Source organism: Chiloscyllium plagiosum, chromosome 13, assembly GCF_004010195.1.
Source record: "Chiloscyllium plagiosum isolate BGI_BamShark_2017 chromosome 13, ASM401019v2, whole genome shotgun sequence".
Taxonomy (NCBI): Eukaryota; Metazoa; Chordata; class Chondrichthyes; order Orectolobiformes; family Hemiscylliidae; genus Chiloscyllium; species Chiloscyllium plagiosum.
This window is the reverse complement of record NC_057722.1, coordinates 5,976,543-6,002,420: the sequence shown is the minus strand read 5'-3', so window position 1 is coordinate 6,002,420 and position 25,878 is coordinate 5,976,543. Positions and strand designations below refer to the sequence as shown.

Sequence of the window (25,878 nt, the reverse complement as noted above, 5' to 3'; positions counted from 1 at the left end):
CCCCCTCTCCGGCCTATCACCCTCACCTTAACCTCCTTCTATCTATCGCATTCCCAACACCCCTCCCCCAAGTCCCTCCTCCCTACCTTTTATCTTAGCCTGCTTGGCACACCCTCCTCATTCCTGAAGAAGGGCTTATGCCTGAAACATCGATTCTCCTGCTCCCAAAACACATCACCTCACAATTATCAGGATTAGATTCCATCTGCCTTTACTCTGCCCAATTTACCAGCTGATTGATATCAGACTGTAGCCTGAGACCATCCTCCTCATTATCAATGCACCATTAATTTTTGTGTCAATTGCGAACTTACTAATTACACCTCCTATGTTCGCATCCAAGTCATTAGTGAACATAATAAACAGCAAGGTCCCAGCACTGATCTCTGTGGTATAGCTGGTCACTGGTTTCCAATCACAAAAACAACCTTCCACCATCACCCTTTGCCTCCCATTTGCAAACCAGTCTTGGGTCCAGTTTGCCTTGGGTGCCATGGACTCTTACCTTTTGGACCAGCCTTCCTTGTGGGACTTTGTCAAAGGCATGGTCAAGCCTATGTCAACCACGTCATCTACACTACCTTCATCAATATATTCATCACCTTTTCGAAAGCCTCAATGAAATTAGTCAGCCAGGATCTCCCTGTAACAAATCCATGCTGACGAGCCCTGTCTTTGTAAGTGTTGATTCCGACTGTCTGAGTTGTTGTTGGGAGCCAAATTGCAAAGGAAGTGAGGGCGGGTTTGCAGATCCCTGGGAAAACGTCCCATTCTGAGCTCTCTGACGTTTTCCCTCCATCAGACCTACAGCGGATCTATTCTCGTCGCCCTTAACCCATACCAGCTGCTCCCGTTGTACACCACCGAGCAGATCAATCTCTACACCAACAGGCACATCGGAGAGCTGCCCCCTCACATCTTTGCCATTGCCGACAGCTGCTACAACAACTTGAGGAAGAGCAGGAAGGACCAGTGCTGCATTATCAGGTGAGCGGTGTGGAAAAGGGGGCTCAGTTACTTCCATGACCTATGGCTCATGTGGGCTCAGGGGGATGGAAGGGCCATACCCTGCCTTCTGGGACCTGAGACTTGCTGACCATTGAGGCCGTGAATTGGTGGAGTGACAAACAGCAGACCTGGGGGAGGGGGGGAGGATTCCAGTTTTAAAGACATAGATTGGTCACAATAAGAATATCCAGCAGTATTGGGCAGTATTATGGCTCTGTGGTTAGCACTGCTGCCTCACAGTGCCAGAGACCCAAGTTCGATTTCAGCCTCGGGCGACTATCTGTGTGGTGTCTGGCACTGTGAGGCAGCAGTGCTAACTACTGAGCCATTGTGCTACCATGTGAAATCTGTGTGAATTCTTTCTTCTAAGGGCGGCACGGTGGCACAGTGGTTGGCACTGCTGCCTCACAGTGCCAGAGACCCAGGTTCAATTCCCACCTCAGGCAGCTGTCTGGGTGGAGTTTGCACATTCTCCCCGTGTCTGCGTGGGTTTCCTCCAGGTGCTCCGGTTTCCTCCCACAGTCCAAAGATGTGCAGGTCAGGTGAATTGGCTGTGCTAAATTGACCAGTTTATCGTCGTAGAATCCCTATAGTGTGGAAACAGGCCATTTGGCCCAACAATCCCACACCAATCCTCCGAAGAGTATCCCACCCAGACTCATTCCCCTACCCAAGGCAAAAGTGAGGACTGCAGATGCTGGAGATTAGAGTCGAGGGTGTGGTGCTGGAAAAGCACAGCAGGTCAGGCAGCATCCGAGCAGCAGGAAAATCAATGATGAAGGGCAAAAGCCCTTCATGAGGAATGAGGCTGGGAGCTGAAAATGTGTTGCTGGGGAAGCGCAGCAGGTTAGGCAGCATCCAGGGAACAGGAGAATCGACGTTTCGGGCATAAGCCCTTCGTGAAATCCACATTGATGCCGTGTGCTTGGAGGGTTCTGAAGCAAAAGATGAGGTGTTCTTGCTCCAGGCATCGGGTGGCTAGGGTATGGTGGTGGAGGAGGCCCAGGACCTGCATGTTCCTGGTGGAGTGGGAGGGGGAGTTGAAGTGTTCGGCCACGGGGCAGAGAGGTTGGTTGGTGTGGGTGTCCTGGAGATGTTCCCTGAAGCGCTCTGCAAGTAGGCGTCCTGTCTCCCCAGTGTAGAAGAGACCACATCGGGAGCAACAGGTAAAATAAATGACATTTGTGGATGTGCAGGTAAAACTTTGATGGATGTGGAAGGCTCCCTTGGGCCTTGGATGGAGGTGAGGGAGGAGGTGTGGGCGCAGGTTTTGTGATTCCTCTGGTCCCTAACCTACACATCCCTAGATTAGATTCCTTACAGTGTGGAAACAGGCCCTTCGGCCCAACAAGTCCACACCGACCCTCTGAAGAGTAACCCACCCAGACCCATTTCCCTCTGACTAATGCACCTAACACTACGGGCAATTTAGCACGGCCAATTCACCTGACCTGCACATCTTTGGACTGTGGGAGGAAACCGGAGCACCCGGAGGAAACCCAAGCAGACACGGGGAGAACGTGCAAACTCCACATAGACAGCCGCCTGAGGCTGGGATCGAACCCAGGTCCCTGGCGCCGTGAGGCAGCAATGCTACCCACTGTGCTGGCTGGGTGGATTAACCACGGGGCTGTGGGGAGAGGGTTAGTGTAAGCTTGATGGGATAGTGTAGGGCTCCCCACTGTAGGGATTCTATGATCCATTCAGATTACACATATCCTGATCTGTCGCGGAACATTAAACTCCTACAACAAAGTTGTTCAAAAAGGTAACAACAATCGCTGAGAGCTGTAACAGAACATTCTGTCAGTCTTGTGATACAGCCCAGAATCCACATAATTTCGGTCCACATGGGGATTTTTCAGACTGTCGAAGGACAGATAGTGCTCCAATGGGAGCAGTTTGTGAATTATCAAACTCAACTTCTCCATGAGCTGTACCAGTCTAAATATTTTATTTTGTTTTATCACCAAAACGGTCAATCTATTTATCCTTTGTGCTGCTAACCAGAATAAAAGAGACATCCACCAGAACTTAAAAATAAAACTCGTTTATTAGAAGTAAACTTAATCTAACAAGAAACCTGGTAAATGATTAACCCACGACACAAATTTTCATTTGGAAGAGATTCCACACTCCATAGGGAGAGGGCCAAAAGGGGGAAATGACTGTGAATTTGAATCCAAGTCTGCGATGAAGTATGGGACCAGACGCACATATTATCCTCGATTTTTTAAACATTTTTTAATATAATTTTGATCTCACTGTTTGTGTACCTTCTCTGCAGCTGGAAGGTTGTATTCCTCGCTCTGTTCTAGTATCCTAATGCACTTTGTATGGTATGATCTGTCTGTGCTGCACGCAAAACAAAACTTTTTGCTGTAACTAGGTACATGTGACAATAGTCAATCAAATCAAATCAAATTTATTGTATTCAGAAAAGACACATGTCGGCTTCCTACATACACGCTCATGTGAACCAGCAAGCCCTCTTTATATTGTTAATTAAACAATGTCCTTAACAAAATAACAAGGATACAATTATTACAGGTCTCAGTCAGCCACTTGACGGGGGCTGTATGAAGGGAGCAATTAGGACTGTCTGGTTGAAGAGAAGTTTCCAGAGGTGGTCTATAGTTAGGAACTTACTCGGCTAACCAAGGTCTCTGTGTGCTGAGTGATGTTGGAGGTGGGGGTGGTATCAGGTGTACTTTGTTGGGGTGGGCAGAGGTCAGGGTTTGTATGTGTGTCTCTGTGTGCGCGTGTGTGTGTGTATGTGTCTGTGTGTGTGTGTCTGTGCGTGTGTGTGTCTGTCTCTGTGTGTGTGTGTCTCTCTCTCTCTCTGTGTATCTGTGTGTGTCTGTCTCTGTGTGTATCTGTGTGTGTGTGTCTCTCTCTCTCTCCATGTCTCTGTGTGTGTCTGTGTGTGTGTGTCTCTCTCTCTCTGTCTGTGTGTGTGTGGGGCACAGTGGATGATAAAGCAGCACAAAATGACACCGAGTGTTTGTGGTTTCAGTGGGGAGTCGGGAGCCGGGAAGACGGAGAGTGCGAAGCTAATCCTGCAGTTTCTGGCTGCAGTCAGTGGGCAGCACTTGTGGATCGAGCAGCAGATTCTGGAGGCCACCCCGATTCTGGAAGGTAACACTTACAGCAGGGAGCATCAAACTGAGAGCTCAGCGGTGAGAGATATGTCTGAGAGTTCAGACTCTCTAAGAGTGACCTGTTCAAGCTCCTGCTCCCTATATAATTTACAAGTGAGGACTCTTATGTTGTGTGGTTGCAAAGTCAGAAGTCACACAACACCAGGTTATAGTCCAACAGCTTTATTTAAAATCACAAGCTTTCTGAGCAATGCCCCTTCGTCAGGCACTTTCTTCTTCAACTGATGACCGTGATTGATCCAACACTTCACTGCCTTTTAGCCACTGCAACCCCTTGTAGCCAAGGTACACTTACCTCATTTACAATCGGAAACCTGTCCATACCTAGTGTTACTGTTTTTCATGCTTTTAGGGACTGATAGGTGAATGTCACATCTATGTTTCAAATTCTCATTCTGTCCCTCAATCTGCTTCCCTGCCCCTCATAAAGAAGCTTTTACAAGCGGGAGAGAACAGATGCAAGCGGGAGTGGATGAGGAACACATCCATGTGGGGGGCAGTTCCACAGGCGGACTCTGGCAAGGAGACGGTTCCATACTGGGGACAGATCCTGGATGGGGAGGACAACAGGGGGACAGTTTCATAGGTGGACAGTTCCATGGGGGGCAGTTCCATAAGGGGGCAATTTGACATGGGAGAACAGTCCAAAGGGGGATAGTTTCATAGAGGGAGAGTATCATAGGGGGACAAATTGACCTGGGGGACAGTTCCACATAGGGGAACAATTCAACATGAGGATAGCTAGACTTGGGGGAACAGTTCCACATGGGGTACAGCTCCAAATGGGGGATAGTTCGAGGAGGACAGTTCTACATGGAGGACAGTTGCACATAGAGGGACGGTTCTGCATGGGGGATGGTTCTGCATGGGGACGGTTCTGCATGGGGGACGGTTCCTCACAGGGCACCGTTCCCCATGGGGAACATTTCCACCTGGGGGACAGTTCCTCACAGGGCACCGTTCCCCATGGGGGATATTCCACCTGGGGGACAGTTCCTCACAGGGCACCGTTCCCCATGGGGGACAGTTTCACCTGGGGAACAGTTCCTCACAGGGCACCATTCCCCATGGGGGACAGTTCCACATGGGGGACATTTCCACCTGGGGGACAGTTCCTCACAGGGCACCGTTCCCCATGGGGGACAGTTCCACATGGGGGATATTTCCACCTGGGGAACAGTTCCTCACAGGGCACCGTTCCCCATGGGGGATATTTCCACCTGGGGGACAGTTCCTCACAGGGCACCGTTCCCCATGGGGGATATTTCCACCTGGGGGATAGTTCCTCACAGGGCACCGTTCCCCATGGGGGGTATTTCCACCTGGGGGACAGTTCCTCACAGGGCACCGTTCCCCATGGGGGACAGTTCCACATGGGGGACATTTCCACCTGGGGGACAGTTCCTCACAGGGCACACTTCCCCATGGGGGACATTTCCACCTGGAGGGCAGTTCCTCACAGGGCACCGTTCCCCATGGGGGACATTTCCACCTGGGGGACAGTTCCTCACAGGGCACCGTTTCCCATGGGGGATATTTCCACCTGGGGGACAGTTCCTCACAGGGCACCGTTCCCCATGGGGGACAGTTCCACATGGGGGACATTTCCACCTGGGGGACAGTTCCTCACAGGGCACCATTCTCCATGGGGGACATTTCCACCTGGAGGGCAGTTCCTCACAGGGCACCGTTCCCCATGGGGGACATTTCCACCTGGAGGGCAGTTCCTCACAGGGCACCGTTCCCCATGGGGGACATTTCCACCTGNTTCCCCATGGGGGGAAGTTCCACCTGGGGGACAGTTCCTCACAGGGCTCCGTTCCCCATGGGGGACAATTCCACCTGGGGGACAGTTCCTCACAGGGCACCATTCCCATGGGGGACAGTTCCACATGGGGGACAGTTCCTCACAGGGTACCATACCCCATGGGGGACATTTCCACCTGGGGGACAGTTCCTCACAGGGCACTGTACCCCATGGGGGACATTTCCACCTGGGGGACAGTTCCTCACAGGGCACCGTTCCCCATGGGGGACATTTCCACATGGAGGACAGTTCCTCACGGGGCACCATTCCCCATGGGGGATAGTTCCTCACAGGGCACTGTTCCCCATGGAGGACAGTTCCTCACGGGGCACCATTCCCCATGGGGGATAGTTCCTCACAGGGCACCATTCCCCATGGAGGACAGTTCCTCACAGGGCACATAACCCCATGGGGGACAGTTCCTCACAGGGCACCGTTCCCCATGGAGGACAGTTCCTCACAGGGCACCGTTCCCCATGGAGGACAGTTCCTCACAGGGCACATTACCCCATGGGGGACAGTTCCTCACAGGGCACCGTTCCCCATGGGGGACAGTTCCTCACAGGGCACCGTTCCCCATGGGGGACAGTTCCTCACAGGGCACCGTTCCCCATGGGGGACAGTTCCTCACAGGGCACCGTTCCCCATGGGGGACAGTTCCTCACAGGGCACCGTTCCCCATGGGGGACAGTTCCTCACAGGGCACCGTTCCCCATGGGGGACAGTTCCTCACAGGGCACCGTTCCCCATGGGGGACAGTTCCTCACAGGGCACCGTTCCCCATGGGGGACAGTTCCTCACAGGGCACCGTTCCCCATGGGGGACAGTTCCTCACAGGGCACCGTTCCCCATGGGGGACAGTTCCTCACAGGGCACCGTTCCCCATGGGGGACAGTTCCTCACAGGGCACCGTTCCCCATGGGGGACAGTTCCTCACAGGGCACCGTTCCCCATGGGGGACAGTTCCTCACAGGGCACCGTTCCCCATGGGGGACAGTTCCTCACAGGGCACCGTTCCCCATGGGGGACAGTTCCTCACAGGGCACCGTTCCCCATGGGGGACAGTTCCTCACAGGGCACCGTTCCCCATGGAGGACAGTTCCTCACAGGGCACCGTTCCCCATGGGGGACAGTTCCTCACAGGGCACCGTTCCCCATGGGGGACAGTTCCTCACAGGGCACCGTTCCCCATGGGGGACAGTTCCTCACAGGGCACCGTTCCCCATGGGGGACAGTTCCTCACAGGGCACCGTTCCCCATGGGGGACAGTTCCTCACAGGGCACCGTTCCCCATGGGGGACAGTTCCTCACAGGGCACCGTTCCCCATGGGGGACAGTTCCTCACAGGGCACCGTTCCCCATGGGGGACAGTTCCTCACAGGGCACCGTTCCCCATGGGGGACATTTCCACATGGAGGACAGTTCCTCACGGGACACCGTTCCCCAGGGGGGACATTTCCTCATGGGGGACAGTTCCTCACAGGGCGCCGTTCCCCATTGGGGACAGTTCCAAATGGTGGGTAGTTCCAGATGGCGGGGTAGTTCCAGGGGAATATTCTATGTGGCAGGTGGTTCCAGGGGGACAGATCCATGAATGGTACCTTTATGTTGTTTTGCTGTTGACTGATAGTCAATCTGTGAGACTGCTGACCAGATACTATCGATGTTCCTGTTTGTCTCAAACTGCCTTTAACACCATTCCTTTCACAGCTTTTGGAAATGCAAAAACTGTAAAAAATGACAATTCCAGCCGCTTTGGGAAATATGTTGAAATCTACTTCAGCGATGATGGAATTATCGAGGGTGCAAAGATTGAGCAGTATTTACTGGAGAAGTCCCGAGTCTGCCAATTGGTGAGTGCCCCGTGATTGGTCAGGGCAGTTCCAATTTAACACTGGCTCCCACAACCCAAAGTAAAATTACAACTGAGCCAATGGCCAGGATTAGACTCTCTCAGAGTCACTCACTGTCCAGTTGTTGGTTTGGGAATGTTGCCTCAGCATGGTGAGAAAGCCAGTTCCTCTTTTAGCATTGTTAACCCTTCATAGTAATGTCCATCAAAGCAGCCAGTCCACCTCCCACAGCCCGAGGTATAAACACTTGACAGTGAATCAAATTCCAGGGCAATGGCGGTAAGGATTGTGTTGGCCGGGTCGGGGGTTTTGGTCTGCTGAAGACCTGCAAGCATGATGGGCTGAATGGCCTCACGTTTGCTACGCTTCTATAAATTTGTCATTTCCGCCGAAACAAGTCTTCAATATACTGGTCCTGAATCCCCTGGTGAACAGGATATTTTGGTGTTGTGTGTGAGTGGCTCACAGACTCACTGATGGAGGCCCATTGCATCTGATGCCCTGTCCATCAGTGGGGTTAGCGACACTGCCAAACCACAGGCCCAGATTGTGGGCACGCAGGCCTGGAGATCAGAGCTATCACTCTTGTTCTAGAACCAGTTGTTAGAGACATTAGGATGTGGGTTTGCATCCATGATTTGGAGATGCTGGTGTTGGACTGGGGTGTATAAAGTTAAAAATCACACAATACCAGGTTATAGTCCAACAGGTTTATTTGGAAGCACTAGCTTTCGGAGCACTGCTCCTTCAGGTGGTTGTGGAGAATCCCAGCATGGCAAAAGGTGGTGAAATTTGAATTCTGTTTTAAAGGGGAATAAAGGGCTAATCTAACAGCAGCCAATGGACAAAACCCATTCACTCACGTTCCTTAGGGGAGGAAACCTGTCATTCTTACTCAGTCTGGTCTACATGTGGCTCTCGACCCACAGCAATGTGGTTGACTCTTAACTGCCCTCTGAAATGGTCTAGAGGCCTATCATTTAAATAGCAGCTAGGGATGGGCAGCCTTGCCACCTTGGCCACATCCCATGCAAGAAAAGTCAAAGAAATACATTGAGAGGCATCGGTTACACAAAGACATTACCAGATATAAAGGCATAATGGGCAAAATATTACTGGGCCAAATCAGGGGGGGATGGGTGTAAGGACCAGTAGAGTTGGAGGGACCCATGATGGGATGGACAGAGATTGGGCCTGGGTCTTATCTGCATACTAAATATGTCAATTAGGGCCTTTAAATCGGGCTGTTAACAATCTGGCCAATTTACCAAGCGTTTGGGAGGGGATTTGTTGTGGGTAACCCTGCACCCCACCCCCACCCCCAAAGAAAGAGTTGTGCTCAGGGAGAGAGTCACTGCTGCAGAATGGGGGCTCCATGGGGCACACCAGTGGTGATGGGGTGGGGGGGAAGCAATGTTGCTTCAGACTGGGACCAGGTGCAGTTGAACAGGTCAAAGGGTAACTGTGGGGATGTGCATTGTTGAGTTGAGTTGCACCTTGACTGTTTTTTTTTGTGGGCAGGTTGCTATACTAGACCATCAGATTATACAGTGGAGTAGTCAATGGCAAAAGCAGTGGGTCATGGTATGTGCTCAATGAGGAAATATAAAGTAAATAAGAACCACTCTTCATGGCTAAAACATTAGGTTGGCACTTACTTTGCTGTTTGATAGAATCATTTATTGAATGGTGTTCTCTGTTCCTCAGGCTGCAGATGAGAGAAACTATCACATTTTCTACAGTATACTGATGGGGATGAACACAGAGCAGAAGAAACTCCTCAGTCTAGGCACAGCACATGAGTTTGACTATCTGACGATGGTGAGATACGCTGTATTAAGGTGTACTTACCCACCATTGCACTGAAACATATCACACTAACACAATGACACAGCTTCATGCAGGTCCAGGGAACGTCTAGTAAGGATTCCAATTTCTAGTAAGGGTGTATCAGACATTTAAGATTTAACTTACATTGTTATCTCTCTTTATTTACTGTGTCTTAAACTCTGAAAGGGACAAGACTCTTAGGCATAATGTCTTGCAGTCGTACAGCACAGAAACAGACCCTTTGGTCCAAATCATCCAGGGTTGCCAGGTATCCTAACTGAACCCGTCCCATTTGCCTGCATTTGGCCCATATTCCCCGAAACCTTTCCTATCCATGCAACTATCCAAAAGCCTTTTAAATGTTGTAATTGTACCCACCTCTATCACTTCCTCTGGCAGCTCATTCCATACATGCACCAACCCTCTGCGTGAAAAGTTTCCCCTCTGTACCCTTTTAAATCTACCCTCTCTCACTTTAAACCCATGGCCTCCAGTTTTGGACTCACCTACCCTTGGAAAAAGACCATGGTTATTCATGTCAACAATTCCCCCTCATGATTTTATAAACCTCTATAAGGTCAACCCTCAGCCTCCTACACTCCAGTGACAAATGTTCCAGCCATCCAGCCTCTCCTTATAACTCAAACCCTCCTGTCAATGGAACCATATCGACAAATTGACCTTGTATTTAGACAGAGGTCATGGGCTGATTAGAATGATGGGCCCATAAACAAAAGGTGTGGAGGAAAGGGACACACAAAAATAATGCTTCTCCTTAACAGATCTCCTCAAACTGTTTCAGTGGAACACCTCCTGCTGTTAAATGGTACACTTTCCACATCAAGGTGTGTCATGTCGAATTAAATTCTTTCAAAGGTTGACTGGTTCTTCTATCAAGTTTGATACATTATATATATAGATTGAAAAATCTTTATCTTCATAACTATTGGATTCCAAATGATGATATAACCAGACAAGTGAAATTCCGATATGAAATCTGGTCATATTTGGTTCTTTTTTTTCTGACTTTACTGTGTCAGTCATTTCCTAAAATATGCCAGGCTAAAGATTTGGTTTTAACAATAAAATAGAAGTTTATCACACAAAAGAAATAAAATTAAGTTAAAGGGTGGCATGGTGGCTCAGTGGTCACCTGGGTTCAATTCCCGCCTCAGGCGACTGACTGTGTGGAGTTTGCACGTTCTCCCCGTGTCTGCGTGGGTTTCCTTCGGGTGCTTCGGTTTCCTCCCACAGTCCAAAGATGTGCAGGTTAGGTGAGTTGGCCACGCTAAATTGCCTGTAGTGTTAGATGCATTAGTCAGGATGAATGTAGGGAAATGGGTCTGGGAGGGTCGGTGTGGACTTGTTGGGCTGAAGGGCCTGTTTCCACACTGTAGGGAATCTAATCTAACAATCTAATCTAAACAAAACTATCCAACATAGATTATAAAGCACGGCCACGCAAAATCCCACCTACTCCCCAACACCATCATTTTACAGTTAATGGAAATCCAGAGAAATTCAATTCCCATCAAATTTGTAGGTTTGAATGTCCTATTTCTGCTAAGTTCTGGTCCTATGAACTGTGAGGGATTTTCTGTGCAATATTCACATAATTGAGAACTTAGAAATTTTTCAGACTTATGATAATTTCAAACCAAATACTCCTGGTCTGTAAATTTACCAAACTGCACTTTTCCACAGAGATAACTTATTTCCTTAAGTGCTCCAAACAATTCCTTTTTATCTAGGAGAGACTCTATGTGTATTTACTTCCAGTCAGGTTCTCTCTGGGCTGAACCCAAAAGCTTTTCAATCGTTGATTTTTCTAAGCTAAAATCAATCATTGATTGTTCTAAACCCAAAAGCAATCTAATGTTTCAATGCTTTCTTCTATTGCAAACCCCACAATATAAACGCCATCACTCAAGCCAACCTTCCATCCATTGACTCCATCGACACTCCTCAGTGCCTTGGGAAGGCAGTCAACATCATTAACGACCCCAGTTATATTCTTTTCCAAACTTGCCTGTTGGGCAGAAGATACAAAATGTTAAACACACACTGACAGGTTCAAGAACTGCCTCTTCCTCGTTGTTATCAGACTTCTGAATGGACCTCTCAAATTTTACATTTAATGTTGATCTCGCTCTCTGTGCACCTTCTCTGCAGCCGTAACATTATATTCCTCGCTCTGTTCTATTACCCTAATGCACTTTGTATGGTATGACCTGCCTGCACTGCATGCGAAACAAAAACTTTCACTGTACCTACAAACATATGACAATAATAAATCAAATCAAATTAAATAAAATAAACAAATGTTCATTAGCACTCCAGGAGCACATATTGATTTAAAATCATAGCTCTGGAAAGACAGACCTAATTAAATTTTAAACCCCGTTATGAAAATAGACCAAAACCCATATGTCACTAAAGTTTGGGAGAAGATTTGTAGCTCGGGTGCTCGTTGCTGTGGTTCTGTTCGCCGAGCTGGAAATTTTTGTGGCAAACGTTTTGTCCCCTGTCTAGGTGACATCCTCAGTGCTTGGGAGCCTCTTGTGAAGTGCTTCTGTGGTGTTTCCTCCGGCATTTATAGTGGTCTGTCCCTGCCGCTTCCGGTTGTCAGTTTCAGCTGTCCGCTGTAGTGGCCAGTATATTGGGTCCAGGTCGATGTGTTTGTTGATGGAGTTTGTGGATGAGTGCCATGCTTCTAGGAATTCCCTGGCTGTTCTTTGTTTGGCTTGCCCTATAATGGTAGTGTTGTCCCAGTACATGAATTTGACTGGGACAACACCACCATTATAGGGCAAGGGAAACAAAGAACAGCCAGGGAATTCCGAGAAGCATGGCACTCATCCACAAACACCATCAACAAACACATCGACCTGGACCCAATATACCGGCCACTACAGCGGACAGCTGAAACTGACAACCGGAAGGGGCAGGGACAGGCCACTGTAAATGCCGGAGGAAACATCACAGAAGTGCTTCACAGGAGGCTCCCAAGCACTGAGGATGTCACCTAGACAGGGGACGAAACGTTTGCAACAAAAATTTTCAGCTCGGCGAACAGAACCACAACCATATGTCACTAGTTTACAGTTCAAATCCTCAAAAAAGGTATTTACATATATACATCACATACCTTTCAACTCCACATTTCAAATGGGATTCATTGAGTCCAATGATACCAGGAGTAAGTTGGAGTTTAGCAGGGTGGTTGCAAATAATTAGGAATTCCCTAATTCATTCTAAAATGGGTTAGTGTTTGGGGTAATTGCATCTCCGATCAGTTGCATGTGACTTTGTTTTCATAGGGTAACTGTACGAGTACTGATGGACATGATGACGTCAGACACTATGCTGATATTTGCTCAGCTATGAAAATCCTGACATTTTCCAACAGTGAACAGTGGGATATCAATAAGCTACTGGCTGCTATTTTACATCTGGGAAATCTGCATTTTCAAGGTAAAAGAAAAACTAGAGAAAGCAGCTGACAACATCTTTACACTTTCAGAGTAGAAGATACATGAAACCATAAAAATAACTACAGCCACCTGGAAATGGCTTCCTGGTTTATTAAACTATATCTTGTAGGCTCCTGGGAGGAGAAGGTTGCTTCAACAACAGGCAGGCCTGAGAATATGCTTCCTGACACATTACTTTCTCCATTACTAGGTTCTTACTGATGCTACTTTCCTTTAGCTCCTCATCCTCCCTAACTGTTTGGATCTCTAGGTCTGGGATACTTAATGTATCTTCCTCAGTGAATACAGACCCAAAGTAATCACTTAGTTTCTCTGCCATTGCTCTGTTCCCCATTATATATTCTGTAATGGCCTGACATTTGTTTTAGCCAAATGTTTCCTTTTTAAATGCCTATCGAAGCTTTTAGAGTCCATGTTATTGTATTTGCTAGACTGTATTCATGTTCCATTCTCCTTTTGCTTCTCAGTTTCTTGTTTTTTCTTTGTTGTATTCTAAACATCTCCAAATTCTCAGACTTACTGCTATTTCTGACACCTTTATAGGCATTTACTTTTAATCTGATATAATCACATACGCGCACACAAGCATTCATGTGCAAGCACACAAACTCAGGCACACATACACTCACATGCATTTGCACACGCAAACAGGCACACATACATGCATCTGCAAGTGCTCAAGTACACAGACAGATGCACAGATATACACAGACGTGCACAGATGCAGACACAGATGTGCACAGACACAGCTATAGACACAGATGTGCACAGATGCAGATACACACAAACACACAGGTACACAGATACACACAGACACACACATATATAATGCCATTCAGATTTCTTTGAAATGTTATCAATGCTGCTTATTCTGTGTTCCCATATAGCTGCTGTGTATGATAACTTGGATTGTTGTGAGCTTTTGGAATCCAAGCATCTCTCCGTGGCCACAAAATTACTTGAGGTAAATGAAATTGTCCTCATTAAACATGTCACACATTTTACCATAGAGCTTGCATATTCAGGAGTGAATGTCCTATTATGATGGGGGGGGATGTATCGCTGTGACTGTGGAAAGGTAATGGAGACAGAAACAGAATGGCCCTGGCTCAGATTTTCAGAGAGGTGTCCAGCCTCGCTGTCCACTGTTCCTGGATGTTTCCACATCCCATGGGTCTGTTCATATGGAAGCAAGGGATTGAACTGTAGGGACCAGATGTACTCTGTCCTCATAGTGATCCTACAAAGCTACAAAATGGACGGCTGAGGCAGAGACACCACAATGGTCAATCTAACACTGTATAAAGTTTAAAAATCACACAACACTAGGTTAGAGTCCAACAGGTTGATTTGGGAGTAAAAGCTTTTGGAGTGCTACTCTTTTGTCAGGCAGCAATTGGGACAGGATCATAGGACACAGAATTTATAGTAAAAGTGTCATACAATTGATGCGATATATTGAACAAATCTAGACTGCTGTTAAGTCTTCAATCACTTCAAATAGGGATGCAGGTTTCAATTGATTAATATGTAAACCATAGAACTTCTTTCAAGTCACAGTCTGGAGATAACTTAATGTTTTATCAGTGTAAGAAAAAGCTAACATCTCAGTGACACACTTGCCACCTGATGAAGGAGCAGAGCTCCGAAAGCTAGTATTTCCAAATAAACCTGTTGGACTATAAACATTTTAACTTTGTCCACCCCAGTTCAACGCCAGCACTTTCACATCATAACACTGCACAGACATTTTTCCACACAACCTCTTCCTTTGTCCTACTTCACCCACCCCCCCCCCCCCCCCACCCCTGCCAACAAAGATTAAAAAAAAACTCCAGGTCCACTGTGGGGTAAACAAGCTCCAGTAAACTCCTCTCCAATCCCCTCAAGTGATCAAGAAACTAGTCCAGAACACATTCATCAAAATACTTCCATAATTATTAATGTTGTGGTGTGCAGGAGATGGAAGAGGTTAAAGCAGTAATATGTACACAACATTACACATCTCTGCCCTTCCTCCAATCCCAACAGCAAGCCCCTTTAGTGCTGGAACTTGATGTAATTGACCTTGAGAAATCCCCTGAGGTCATCTGTGGTTAGCACTGCTGCCTCACAGCACCAGGGACCCGGGTTCGATTCCAGCCTCAGGCAAGTGTCTATGTGGAGTTTGCACATTCTCTCCGTGTCTGCGTGAGTTTCCTCTGGGTGCTCCGGTTTCCTCCCACAGTCCAAAGGTGTGCAGGTTAGGGTGGATTGGCCGTGCTAAATTGCCCATCGTGTGCATGGATATGCAGGCTAGGTGGGTTAGCTATGGGAATTGTGGGATTACAGGGGTAGGGTAAGGCGGGTGGGTCTGGGTGGGATGCTGTTTGGAGGGTCAGTGTGGAGTCAATGGGCTGAATGGCCTACTTCCACACTGTAGGGATTCTATGAGTTATGATCTGTGAGCTCTTGGCTGCTGCTTCTAATCTGGGCCAATGACAGGCTCTGACTGTGCTCCGTTCACCTTTGGAGGTGTAGGAATAACATGGTGTCTCTGTCTCCCTGTCTATGCTACAGGTGAACCCACTGGAGCTGAAGAAGGCATTGACTCACAGATCCATCGTGATCAGGGGGGAGAATGTAACCACTCCAGTCAGCAAAACCCAGGCAGCATCTAGTCGGGATGCATTGGTGAAGGTGAGACAATAAAGCCACAAGTGTTACCTGTCTCTTTACTAATCCACATCCACTGCTCAACCAGATACTTTTTCTTATTGAGTGTATGACAGTTACATTGTGGGGATATCACAACTGTCTCCCTTCCACATGTAGCTGTATGCAGAGCTCTAGAGAGAGCAGGGCACTATATCCAATAGAATGGCTGATGGTCTTTTCCCCCGCACGGGAACAAGAGGAGCCGATCCAACTCCCTGAGACTCTTCCGTAATTCACTAAAGTTTCATTATTTCATGGCGTCAAAGCATTTCTTGCCCGTCCCTGATTGCCCTTGAACTAAGTGCATTTCAGAGGGGGCTCAAGACCCCAATCACATTGCTATAGGTCTGGAGTCACAGGTAGGTCAGACCGGGTAAGGATGGCAGATTTCTTTCCCTAAAGTTAACGAGGCAGACAGTTTTCACAACGATCGATAACAATTACATGTTCACTGTTGCTGAAACTGGCTTTCAATTCTAGATTGAATTGATTGAATTCTGTAAGTCTCTTGGGGGCTCTGCAGTTTCTAGCTTTTCAACATTTAGAAGTTCTGTTGTGGGAGACCTGGTTCGAAAGCTATTTGTCACAGTGTTACCCACTGACTTAATTCATAAACATTTCTTTGTAAGTTTATGCTTTATCTTCATCTACAATATACGCGCTGCTGCCTGCTTTGTGATACTGGCAGACTTCCTGATCTTTATGCTTCCATCTAAGAACAAAGAACAAAGAAAATGTACAGCCCAGGAACAGGCCCTTCAGCCCTCCAAGCCTGAACCGATCCAAATCTATTGTCTAAACCTGTCGCCCAATTCCTAAGCATCTGTATCCCTCTGCTCCCCACTTACTCACGCATCTGTCCAGACGCACCTTAAATGAATCTACCTCTGCTGGCAATGCATTCCAGCCACCTCCACCCTCTGTGTAAAGTACTTTCCATGTGTATCCCCCTTAAACCTTTCTCCTCTCACTTCGAACACGTGACCTCTCGTTATTGAATCCCTCACCCTGGGAAAAAGCTTGTCTCTATCCACCCTGTCTATACCCTTCATGATTTTGTAGACCTCAATCAGGTCGCCCCTCAGTGTCCTTTTTTCTAATGAAAACAAACCTAACCTACTCAAGCTCTCTTCATAGCTAGCACCTTCCATACCAGGCAACATCCTCGTAAACCTTCTCTGCACCCTCTCCAAAGCGTCCACATCCTTTTGGTAATGTGGCAACCAGAACTGTACACAGTATTCGAAATGCGGCTGAACCAATGTCTTGTACAATTTTAACATGACCTGCCAGGTCTTGTACTCAATACCCCATCCAATGAAGGCAAGCACAGCATATGCCTTCTTGACCATACTATCCACCTGTGCAGCAACCCTCAGGGTACAATTGACCTGAATTCCCAGTACTCTCTGCTCATCAATGTTTCCCAAGGCCCTTCTGTTTATAATATAGTTCACTCTAGAATTAGACTTCCCAAAATGCATCACCTCACATTTGCCTGGATTGAACTCCATCTGCCACTTCTCCACCCAACTCTCCAGTCTATCTATATTCTCCTGTATTCTTTGACAGTCCCCTATGCTTTCTGCCAATACATTAATAAATACTGTAAATCCTTGAGGTCAAACACAGATCTTGGTGGGACAGCACTCATTGTGCATTACCTGTCAAAATACCTGATGATCCTTCATTGGCTCCATCCTCCTGCCACTTAGGCAATTTCCTAACCAGGTCAATAATTGGTTCCAATTCCATGAGATTCAGCTTTAATGAACTGTCTCTTATGTTGAACTTCAGCACCTTCCTTCTGGGCATAGAAATAATCATCATGAACATTGTCCCGTCCACCACTTTAAGGACGTAAGAACTAGAAGCAGGAGTCAGGCAATTTACCTTCTCGAGTCTGCTCCGCTGTTTAATATGATGATGGCTGATGTCATCTCGGCCACAACTCCACTTTCCTGAGCACTCTCCATAATCCTTCAACCCATTACTCATTAAAAATCTGTCCATCCCCTGTTGAGCTCTCATTCTAGATTGGCCCACATGAGGAAACATCCTTCCCCTAAGATCAAAAAATATAGGAGTGGAAGTAAAGCTATTCAGCCCATCAAGTCCCCTCCACCATTTAATCATGGCTGATGGGCATTTCAACGCCACTTACCCGCACTCTCCCCATAGCCCTTAATTTGTTGTGAGATTAAGAATTTATCAATCTCTGCCTTGAAGACATTTAACGTTCCGGCCTCCACTGCGCTCCAGGGCAATGAAGTCCACAGGCCCAACACTCTCTGGCTGACGAATTGTCTCCTCATTTCCGTTCTAATTTGACCCCCTCTAATTCTAAGGCTGTACCCACGGGTCCTAGTCTCCCCACCTAACAGAAACAACTTCCCACCCTTTCGAAGCCATGCATTATCTTGTAAGTTTCTATTAGATTTCCCCTCAACCTTCTAAACTCTAATGAGCACAATCCCAGGATCCTCAGCCATTCATCGAATGTTAAGCCTACCATTCCAGGGATCATCCCTGTGAATCTCCGCTGGACACGCTCCAGTGCCCATGTCTACTTTGTCAATCTCCTTTCAGTGCCTTCTATACCACAATTGGATGTCCTCTCATTCTTCTAAGCTCCGGAGAGTTTAGGCCTAAACTGCTCAATCTCTCTTCAGAAGACAAGCCCCTCACCTCTGGAATTAATCCAGTGAATCTCATCTTTACTGCCTCCAATGCAATTATAACCCTCCTCAGGCAAGGAGACCGAAACTGTATGTTACACTCTCGGTGAAGTCTCACTAACGCCTTGTAGAGTTACAGCAACACTTCTCTACTTTTATAAAGTATTCCTTTAGCAATGAATGCCAAATTCCATTTGCCTTCTTCATGACTTGCTGAACTTGCATACTCGATTTTTGAGATCCATGCACAAGGATACCCAGATTCCTCTGTGCCAAAGAACTTTAGTGAATAAGTTGCCTTGCTATTCCTGCAATCATAACGGATAACCTTGCATTTATTCACAGTAAACCTCTGCCAAACATTGGCCCATATCCATTTAAAAATATCTTATTTCTTCATGGCAATTCATTCTCCCACCTAATTTAGTGTCATCTGCAATTTGGCTCTGTTACTTTCTATCGCTGCAACCAAGTCAGTAATATAGATTGTAAATAGTTGGGTCCTGAGGACTGAACCCTGTGGCACCCACTAGTTACATCATACCAAACCAGCAAAGACCCATTTATCCCAACTATCTGCTTACCCCTAACCCCATGGTACCTTACCTTGTATATTAACCTTTTGTGTAGTACCTTATGAAATTAGAAAGTCCAGATGTACTCCATCTCTATCTACATTACAATTTCAAAAACTTCTTTCAGATTTGTTGAGCTTTTACAAATGATAGAAGAAGAATAGAATCCCTACAGGGTGGAAACAGGCCATTCGGCCCAACAAGTCTACACCAACCCTCTGAAGAGTAACCCACCCAGACCCATTCCCCTACCCCTATTACTGTACATTTCCCCTGACTAATGCACCTAACCTACACAATCCTGAACACAGATGGACAATTCACCTAATCTGGATTGTGGGAGGAAACCCACACAGACACAGGGAGAACATGCAAACACCACACAGAGAGTCGCCCAAGGCTGGAATCGAACCTGGTGCTGTGAGGCAGCAGTGCTAACCACTGAGCCATTGTGCTGCCATGTGAAATCTGTGTGAATTCTCTCTTCTAAGGGCGGCATGGTGGCACAGTGGTTAGCACTGATGCCTCACAGTGCCAGAGACCCAGGTTCAATTCCCACCTCAGGCAGCTGTCTGGGTGGAGTTTGCACTTTCTCCCCGTGTCTGCGTGGGTTTCCTCCGGGTGCTCCAGTTTCCTCCCACAGTCTAAAGATGTGCAGGTCAGGTGAATTGGCCATGAGAATTGCCCGTAGTGTTAGGTGAAGGGGTAAATGTAGGGGAATGGGTCTGGGTGGGTTGCTCTTTGGAGAGTCGGTGTGGACTTGTTGGGCCAAAGGGCCTGTTTCCACACTGTAAGTAATCTAATCTTACCTGGTAGTTTCCTAAGTATTCAGTCACTCTTTAAGTATGGTAAAATAATTATAAATTCTTGCCCTGAAGTTGCTTCAAAAAAACATTCAAAGGGCTGTGGCCCATATAACTAACAGTATCTCCCCAGAGTTGGGGTGTGGGGAGTTGGGGTTGAGTTGTTCCTTGTACTTGCTGAGACTAGCGTGTTTAAGATGTAGTTCGCGTCTTGTGAGTTTTGCTCAATGTTCAATATCACCCAGCTCTATGATTGTTTTAACCAGGGAATATACGATCTTCTCTTTCTGTGGATCGTGAAAAAGATTAACACTGTCATCAACACACCCACCACAAAGGGTCCAGGAAAGGTTTGCAGTTCGATCGGTTTGCTGGACATCTTCGGCTTCGAGAACTTTGATTCAAACAGGTATCTCGAGTCTTTAAAATGTTTGACAAGGCAGGTATTTGTTTAGATTTGCTCCATTCCAATGGTCAAGGGAATGGCGGCTGAGATAGCAATAACATCAGCAGCCCCTAGTGATCCAGGAGCTCAGGCTAACATCATCAGTTCAACTTCCACAATAGCAGCTGACAGAATTTAAATTCAATTCTCATAAAAATTGTGGGATTTTTCATGGCATAAGGGTATCACTGTCAAGGCCACATGAGGGGATTTGGGAATTTCACAATTTCAGTGGGTAATCAGGAAGAGAAATGGAATGCTGACCTTTATTCCAGTGGGAATGGATTATAAAAATAGGGAAGTCCTACTAAGTCTATACAAGGCCACCAATTAGACCTCACCTAAGTTTTAATCCCTTATCTAATGAAAGAAATACTGAAATTGGAGGCAGTCCAGAGAAGGTTTGGAAAGCAGATTTGGAGGAGATATCTTATGACAAGAAGTTAAGTTGTTTGGGCCTGTACTCGTTTGAGTGTCGAAGAATGAGAGATGACTTTATTGAAACATAAGAAACATTAGAAACTTAGGGGCTTGACAGGGTAGATGAGGAGAGCTTGTTTCCTTTGTGGGAGAATCCAGAACCAAATGACATAAGGGGTTTTTGAATTAGGCCAGAGGCGAGGAATTTATTTTCTCAAAAAGGTAGTGAATTTGTGCAATGCTTTACCATAGAGGGCTGTGGATGCTGGTTGGTAAGTATATTTATATTTGAGATGTTCGATTAGTAAGAGAATCAAGAGTTAGAGGTGAAAGGCAGGAAAGTGGAGTTGATGATTATTAGATTAGCCATGATCTCATTGAATGGTGGAGCAGACTTGAGGGGCTGAATGGCCTACATCTGCTTCTATGCCTCAAGGTTTTATAATTTCCTGAGAGAATATTGTGCTGAGCTACGTTGAACGGCCACAGTCTATGTGGTTTAGGTACAGCTACTGTAATGTTAGTGAGGGAGTTCCAAGATGGTGACCCAGTGACAGTGAAGGAATGACGGTGTTGCTTCAGGTCAGGTGATTTTGTAGGAGCGTGAGGGGGGGTGGGTTTCCTCATGCATCTGCTGCTCTTGCCCTTCTTGATTGTGGTGGCTGTGATTTGGAAGGTATTGTCAGAGAATCCTGAGCGGGTGGCTGCAGTGCATCTTGTAGACACCACTCATCCTGAGCATCAATGGTGAAGAGATAAATGTCGACGGTGGTGCCAGTCAAGTGGACTGCTTTGTCTTATGATGGTGTTGAATTTCTTGAGTATTGTTGGAGCTGCACTCATCCAGGAAATGCTTCATCCATTACCCACAGAGAAAGAAGGTTATGTTAGGCTGGACCTCCTGGGGTAAAAGGAGAGTTCTCAACACAGTACCAGCCAGAATGAGATACCCTTTAGATTCTTTGCAATGGTTTCTCGTGATTTCTGGTACCTACTTTGGGCACTGCTATAGATGATGCTGGTGGATGTTGGTAATGAGGATGGTGATAGCAATGTCCCTCCTTTTTTTTAGCTTTGAGCAACTATGCATTAACTTTGCCAATGAGCACTTGCAGCAGTTCTTCGTGAAGTGCGTCTTCAAAGAGGAACAGGAGGAGTACGTTCAGGAGAACATCGACTGGCAGCACATGGATTTCATTGACAACCAGACGACTTTAGACATCCTTGCGGTCAAACCGATGAATATCATCTCACTGATTGATGAGGAGAGTAAGTTCCCGAAGGTAAGCTGCCCTGGCTGAGCATTCCCTTTTTATTTACTGAAACATTGTTCGCATGAAAATACACATTGGGCAGGGTGACAAATCTCACTGAACCCAAAGGTCTCCACTAACATCTGGCTGTCTTCCACTCACTGTTCTCTGCAAATCTCCCGGCTGAAGGAATCAAATGTCTTTAAAGACAGTGAAAGGATGAATTCTCATCAGTGAATGGAATCAGGGCGTAAACATCCTTGTGCCAACAGCAAAGAACCAAAAGGAATTTCAAGAAACTAAAAGCAGCAACTCATCTGGTGAGGGACACAGTATCTCAAGGGTGAGCACTGCTGCTACACAACACTAGATTCCATTCATGTCTGTGTGGGTTTCCTCCGGGTTTTCCGGTTTCCTCCCACAGTCCAAAGATGTGTAGGTCAGACGGATTGGCCATGCTAAATTGCCCATAGTGTCCAGGGATGTGTAGGCAAGGTGGATTAGCCATGGGAGATGCAGAGTTACAGGAATGGGGTGGTTCTGGATGGGATGCTCTTCAGACAGTCAGTGTGGACTTGATTGCCTGAATGGCCTACTTTCACACTATAGGGATTCTGTCAGCTCCAGATTAGTGCGAATGAACTGTACTGCCTGTGGTTTATTTTTTCTTTTGTAATCTTTGATATTCATGTTTTGTCATAGAGATGTACAGTAGGGAAACAGACCCTTTAGTCTAACTTGTCTATGCTGACCAGGTATCTTAAAAAAATCTAGTCCCATTTGCCAGAACTTGACCCATATCCCTCTATACCCTTCCTACTCATATATCCATCCAAATGCCTTTTAAATGCTGTCATTGTACCAGCCTCCACCACATCCTCTGGCAGCTCATTAAATACACTTATCACCCTTTATGTGAAAAAGTTATCCCTTAGCTCCCTTTTATATCTTTCCCCTCTCATCTTCAACCTATGGCCTCTAGTTCCCCCACCCTGAGAAAAGACTTTGTCTATTTACCCTATCCATGCCCCTCATGATTTTATAAATCTCTATAAGATCACCCCTCAGCCCCCAACGCTCCAGGGAAAACAGCCTCAGTCTATCCAGCCTCTCCTTATAGCTCAAACCCTCCAACCCTAGCAACATCCTTGTAAATCTTTTCTGAAGCCTTTCAGGTTTCACAACATCCTTCCGATAGGAGGCAGACCAGAATTGCACACAATATTCCAGTAGTGGCCTAACCAGTGTCCTGTACAATGAGAACATGACCTCCCACTCCAATATTCAATGAACTGACTAATAAAGTCAAGCATACCAAATCTTGTCTTTGTGTGTCTGTCTATTTTATGAGGAGGAGAATTGTTTTAAAACCGGGGTAGAGTTTAGGTTGTTGAGTGATAAGTTAGCAATTCATATTTCCTAACTGCTAATTGTTAATTATGAATAAATGTCTTTAACCATTTTATTTGTTAAGTACAGAAACCTGGTGAGTGTTTTATCCTGTGTTAGTCAGTCGGGTAAATTGGGGGCTAAGTATTTTCATAATAGTGACCATGGCACTGCCCCACTAAGTCGGGACACTGTTACTCTGAAGGTGGGATCACACCAGGATTCAGAGTGATCCAGCACTGATCTCACTTGATCACAATTTCTGGGCTAGAAGCAAAACTCATACCTGCTTCAAAATTTCTGTGCCACTTGACCCCAACCTGGCCAATTGGAAGGAGCAATACACCACATGGATCTCACATTTTGGCATCGGGTGCGGCATATGATGCCAGTTTGGGGTGGGGTGGGGGGGGTGGGGGGCATCGTTGTCCATTTAGCTTCTATTTGACAGCAGAGCGGGCAATTGGGTAGTTTAGTTTTACAGAGTAAATGGATTTTTCCAGATTTTAGACAGAGCCAAAGGTTTCCTGTATTCACTGTCCCAAAGCCTGGATAACTACCTCACTTCATCAAATCCCTACAGTGTGGAAGCAGGCCATTTGGCCCATTGAGTCCAGGCATCCCACCCCTCTCCCCTGTAATCCCACATTAACCTGGCTAGTCCACCTAACCTACACATCCCTACACAATTTAGCATGGCCAATCCACCTTTGCCAGTGCATTTTCAGACTGTGGGAGGAAACTGGAGCATCCGGAGGAAAGCCACGCAGACACGGGGAGAACATGCAAACCCCACACAGCCAGTTTCCTGAGGGTGGAATCGAACCTGGGTTCCTGGTACTGTGAGACATTGGTGTTAACCAGTGAACCACCGTGCCACCCCTGAAATGAACCAACGCAGTGTGGGCCTCCAAACCATGACCTTGAGATTAAGAGTCACATGCTCTCCTGACTGGCATCAGGGATATAACACCAGTTTGACAATGTGGTTTCCCCACCTGTACCAGCCTTCATCCAGTGGGGACCATACTCATCTCTGAGTACGAAAGCTGTGGGGTCAAAAACAACTCTAGAGAGAATGAAATCTAGACTGACTGTGCGTGGCAGTGCTGTGAGAGTGCAACACTGTTGGAGGTGCTGCCTTTCAGAAGAGCTATTAATCTGGGATCCCACCTGCCGTCTCAGGACCTGAGTACAGTGTGGCACTATTTTGAAGTGTATCTACGTTCAGGGCTTGGACTGGGGGCAGTGTGGTGTACAGGATGCAGTTTTGAAACATGTGGGTGCTAAAATACTTGGTGTGCAGTCAGTAGTCAAGATGGTAATGAGACCAAGAGGATAGACAGGTTAGTGGAACGGATGTACAGACCAAATGAAAATTAATGCCAATGATACAGTTTGCAGGAAGAATGACATGGGATAATGCCAAATGGTGAAATTTTAGAGAGAGTGGCAGGACAGAGAGACCTGGAGATGCTTTCACACAAAACATGCTAAGATAACTGAGCTGACGAATAGAATATGTGGAATTTGAGGATTTAAAGAGTGAGTGAACTGATGGAATTATGCCAGAACCTTTGTAAAACATTGGCTAGGTTGCAAATAGAGTACTGTGTCCAGTTGTAAGAAGCAGGCAGCAGCTGCAAAAGAAGCTTTGGTGAAGAATGCAGAAGAGATTTCTCAGGATGGTTCTGGGGATGAAGGATTATTATTCCTGTTGATGGACCAGAAAAAAACTGACATTGTCCTCCTTAGAAAAGTAAGGGCTAAGAGCAAGTTGAATAGGGCTCAGATTGAGTAAATAAAGAGAACTATTTCCAGTGGCTGAAGGGTCAATTGTGAAATGGTTTAAGGCGATTGAAAAGGAACCAAGAGACAGAAAGATGATGTACAAGGGCATTTGGGCCCTGGAGTAAGCTTGGGATGATGTTACGGCACTGCCCATTACAGCCCATAGGCAGAACAGTGTGGGCAGAGATAGAAGAATCTGGAAGTCTGCATCAGATCAGACTAAAACATGGACATGGAAAGATAAAGAAGGTAGACCAGTGCTTATCTCATGTAACTATCCATCAGAGACTGGAACATCCATGATGACCCTGTGCTGCAATCTCTAGTACTCATGGATTAGAAGGAGAGTAACTGTGAAGTCTAAGTCTGAGGACAATCCTTGACTTTGTCTTCTTGGCCAGTCTCAAGCCAGATGATAAAAGAGACAAGGTGAGAATATCTGACAGGGTAGTCCACACTGATTGAATAATGATCTCTGGAAGAGAATTGGATAAATGCCTGATCTTCCGAAATGTGGATAGAGAGTGGGACTGGCTGGGCTGCTGATTGGGAAAGCCAACACAGTTTCGATGGACCAAACAACCACCTTCCCTGCTGTCCTATCCCATGATTCTGTAAGAGCAAGGGATTCACTCCTATGTTCTCAGCAATACCCAGCTCTCAGTGGACATCCT

The 25,878-nt window shown here is 46.7% G+C and overlaps 1 protein-coding gene across 1 annotated transcript in view; it reads left to right on the top strand.

Annotated features, from left to right (window-relative positions):
• Positions 1-25,878, top strand: part of LOC122556262 (unconventional myosin-VIIa-like) — a 74,833-nt gene that overhangs the window by 14,497 nt on the left and 34,458 nt on the right. The window contains exons 4-12 of the mRNA XM_043702890.1: positions 803-987; positions 4,025-4,146; positions 7,687-7,829; positions 9,537-9,650; positions 12,980-13,133; positions 14,041-14,117; positions 15,713-15,832; positions 20,173-20,315; positions 21,844-22,054. Of these exons, the coding sequence (XP_043558825.1) occupies positions 803-987; positions 4,025-4,146; positions 7,687-7,829; positions 9,537-9,650; positions 12,980-13,133; positions 14,041-14,117; positions 15,713-15,832; positions 20,173-20,315; positions 21,844-22,054 (1,269 nt within the window). The remainder of the gene's footprint in view (positions 1-802; positions 988-4,024; positions 4,147-7,686; positions 7,830-9,536; positions 9,651-12,979; positions 13,134-14,040; positions 14,118-15,712; positions 15,833-20,172; positions 20,316-21,843; positions 22,055-25,878) is intronic.